This window comes from Austrofundulus limnaeus, unplaced genomic scaffold, assembly GCF_001266775.1.
Source record: "Austrofundulus limnaeus strain Quisiro unplaced genomic scaffold, Austrofundulus_limnaeus-1.0 Scaffold649, whole genome shotgun sequence".
NCBI classification, from domain to species: Eukaryota; Metazoa; Chordata; class Actinopteri; order Cyprinodontiformes; family Rivulidae; genus Austrofundulus; species Austrofundulus limnaeus.
Window position 1 is genome coordinate 92,021 of NW_013953051.1, and position 2,346 is coordinate 94,366.

General features: G+C 55.7%; 1 protein-coding gene across 1 annotated transcript in view; it reads right to left on the reverse strand.

The window, feature by feature from the left end:
- The window catches only part of smg7 (SMG7 nonsense mediated mRNA decay factor), a gene marked incomplete at its 5' end in the record, with an annotated part of 25,745 nt that overhangs the window by 15,858 nt on the left and 7,541 nt on the right, over nt 1-2,346 (reverse strand). The window contains 7 exon segments of the mRNA XM_014027438.1: nt 227-383; nt 465-600; nt 818-968; nt 1,051-1,122; nt 1,198-1,372; nt 1,443-1,575; nt 1,671-1,788. Coding sequence (XP_013882892.1) covers nt 227-383; nt 465-600; nt 818-968; nt 1,051-1,122; nt 1,198-1,372; nt 1,443-1,575; nt 1,671-1,788 — 942 coding nt within the window.

Consider the following 2,346-nt stretch of genomic DNA (forward strand, 5'->3'; position numbering starts at 1 on the left):
GTGTGTGTGGTTCTTAAAGCCAGGTGTGTGTGGTTCTTAAAGCCAGGTGTGTGTGGCTCTTAAAGCCAGGTGTGTGTGGTTCTTAAAGCCAGGTGTGTGTGGTTCTTAAAGCCAGGTGTGTGTGTGGCTCTTAAAGCCAGGTGTGTGTGGTTCTTAAAGCCAGGTGTGTGTAGTTCTTAAAGCCAGGTGTGTGTGGCTCTTAAAGCCAGGTGTGTGAGGTTCTTACTGAAGAGGCCCAGCAGCTGGAACCAGCTGAGCTGCTGGTCAGTGCTGAAGTCCTGCTGTGGGGGGCTCAGGTCCCTCAGGTGGTGCAGACCGAACAGGTTGATGACAGTGATGTGGACCAGCTGCTGAGAGCTGAAGGCTTTCTGCACAATCAGCCTCTGAACACACAGAACAACCCTGAGTCTGCTGCAGCCATGGAACCAGAACCAGAACCAGAACCAGAACTCTGAAGACACTACCTGAAACTGCTCCTCCAGTTTCTCCCTCAGGGGGTCCAGCTTGTCCAGACCCTTACTCAGGTACACGTGGCCCTGGAACTTGATGAAGGCCCTGATGAAATCTGACACGCTCCACTTGGTCTTCACCTCGTCCCGACTGCAGGGGGACAGAGACAGACAGGGACAGACAGGGACAGACAGGGACAGACACAGGACCATCAGAAAATGCTGAGTCATCTTTTACACATTTCATTTTTTAGTTTCACAACTAAAACTGCTCCTCTCTTCAGTTTTAGCTGTTTCCTAAAGGCTCAGCTGAAGCCAGGCTCAGGTTCTGGTCAGGTTTCAGCAGACCCAGGTTCTGGTTCTGGTACCTGTCCAGGGCCTTGGACAGGGCCTTCTGCAGGTTGGTGGAGGCAGCAGGGAAGGGGAACTTGACGGCGATGCTGCGGCAGTAGTAGAAGATGGTGGTCAGGTGGTCTCCTTTAGACGAGGCCAGGATGGCCAGCTGGTTGTAGGGCTGACCTGCAGAGACCAGAACCAGAACCACAGTCAGAACCAGGTCCAGGACACTCAGGCACACGTGAACGGTGGACGTGTGACGGACCGTTGGACGGGACCAGCTGGGCTGCGTGTCGGTAGTACGACTCCGCCTGGCTGGTCTGGTTCCGGTAGCGAGCTGAGAGAGAAACACGAGGCTGGTTAGAACCTGGTCCAGGACCAGAGGAGTCCAGAACGGTCAGGGCGGGCTCACCGATGTCTCCCAGGTGGACCAGGCAGTGCTGGCAGATGTAGGAGCAGGAGCTGGGCTGCGGCGTGACGATGGCTCCGCCCCCTGCGCTCTGCGTGCTGCTGATGATGCCCAGCTGGGACGAGCTGACCCGGCAGGGCAGGTCCACGTTGAAGACGGTGCAGAGCTCCTGCAGCAGCTGCAACACACAACACCGTTACACACCTGCTGGTGCCAGGTGGGCCGGGCCGGGCCGGGCCGGGCCGTACCTGGGTGTAGAAGCCGCTGGCCGCCTCCAGGAACAGAGACAGGTTGGCCTGGACCTCGCTCCGGTTCGGGTTGGCCCGGTTCTTGGCCTGGCTCTGCAGCGTGGTGATCTGGTTCTTGAAGGCGTGGTTCCACCTGCAGGAGGACCACGAGACCAGCATCAGGACCCAGCTGGACCACAGCTGTTTACCACAGTCTGTAAATAACAACAGGAAGTGGGCGGAGCTTACAGGTCCTGCTCCACCTTCTTATCCAGAGCGTACTCCAGGTCTGAGACCAGCATCTTCTGGTACAGGTCCTGCAGGGTCTGACGGGAGGTCCAGACCTCTGCTGCCCCCAGGTTAGAGTCTGACACACACAGAGACACAGAGACACACAGACACACACAGAGACACACAGAGACACACAGACACACACAGAGACACACAGAGACACACAGACACAGAGACACACACAGACACAGAGACACAGAGACACACAGACACACACAGACACACAGAGACACACAGACACAGAGACACAGAGACACACACAGACACACACAGACACACACACAGAGACACACAGACACACAGAGACACACAGACACACAGAGACACACAGACACACAGACACACAGACACACACAGACACACACAGACACACACACAGAGACACACACAGACACACACAGACACACACACAGAGACACACAGACACACAGAGACACACAGACACACAGAGACACACAGACACAGAGACACACAGACACACACAGACACACACAGACACACACACAGAGACACACAGACACACACAGACACACACAGAGATACACACAGACACACACAGAGACACACACAGAGACACAGAGACACAGACACAGAGACACAGAGACACAGAGACACAGAGACACAGAGACACAGA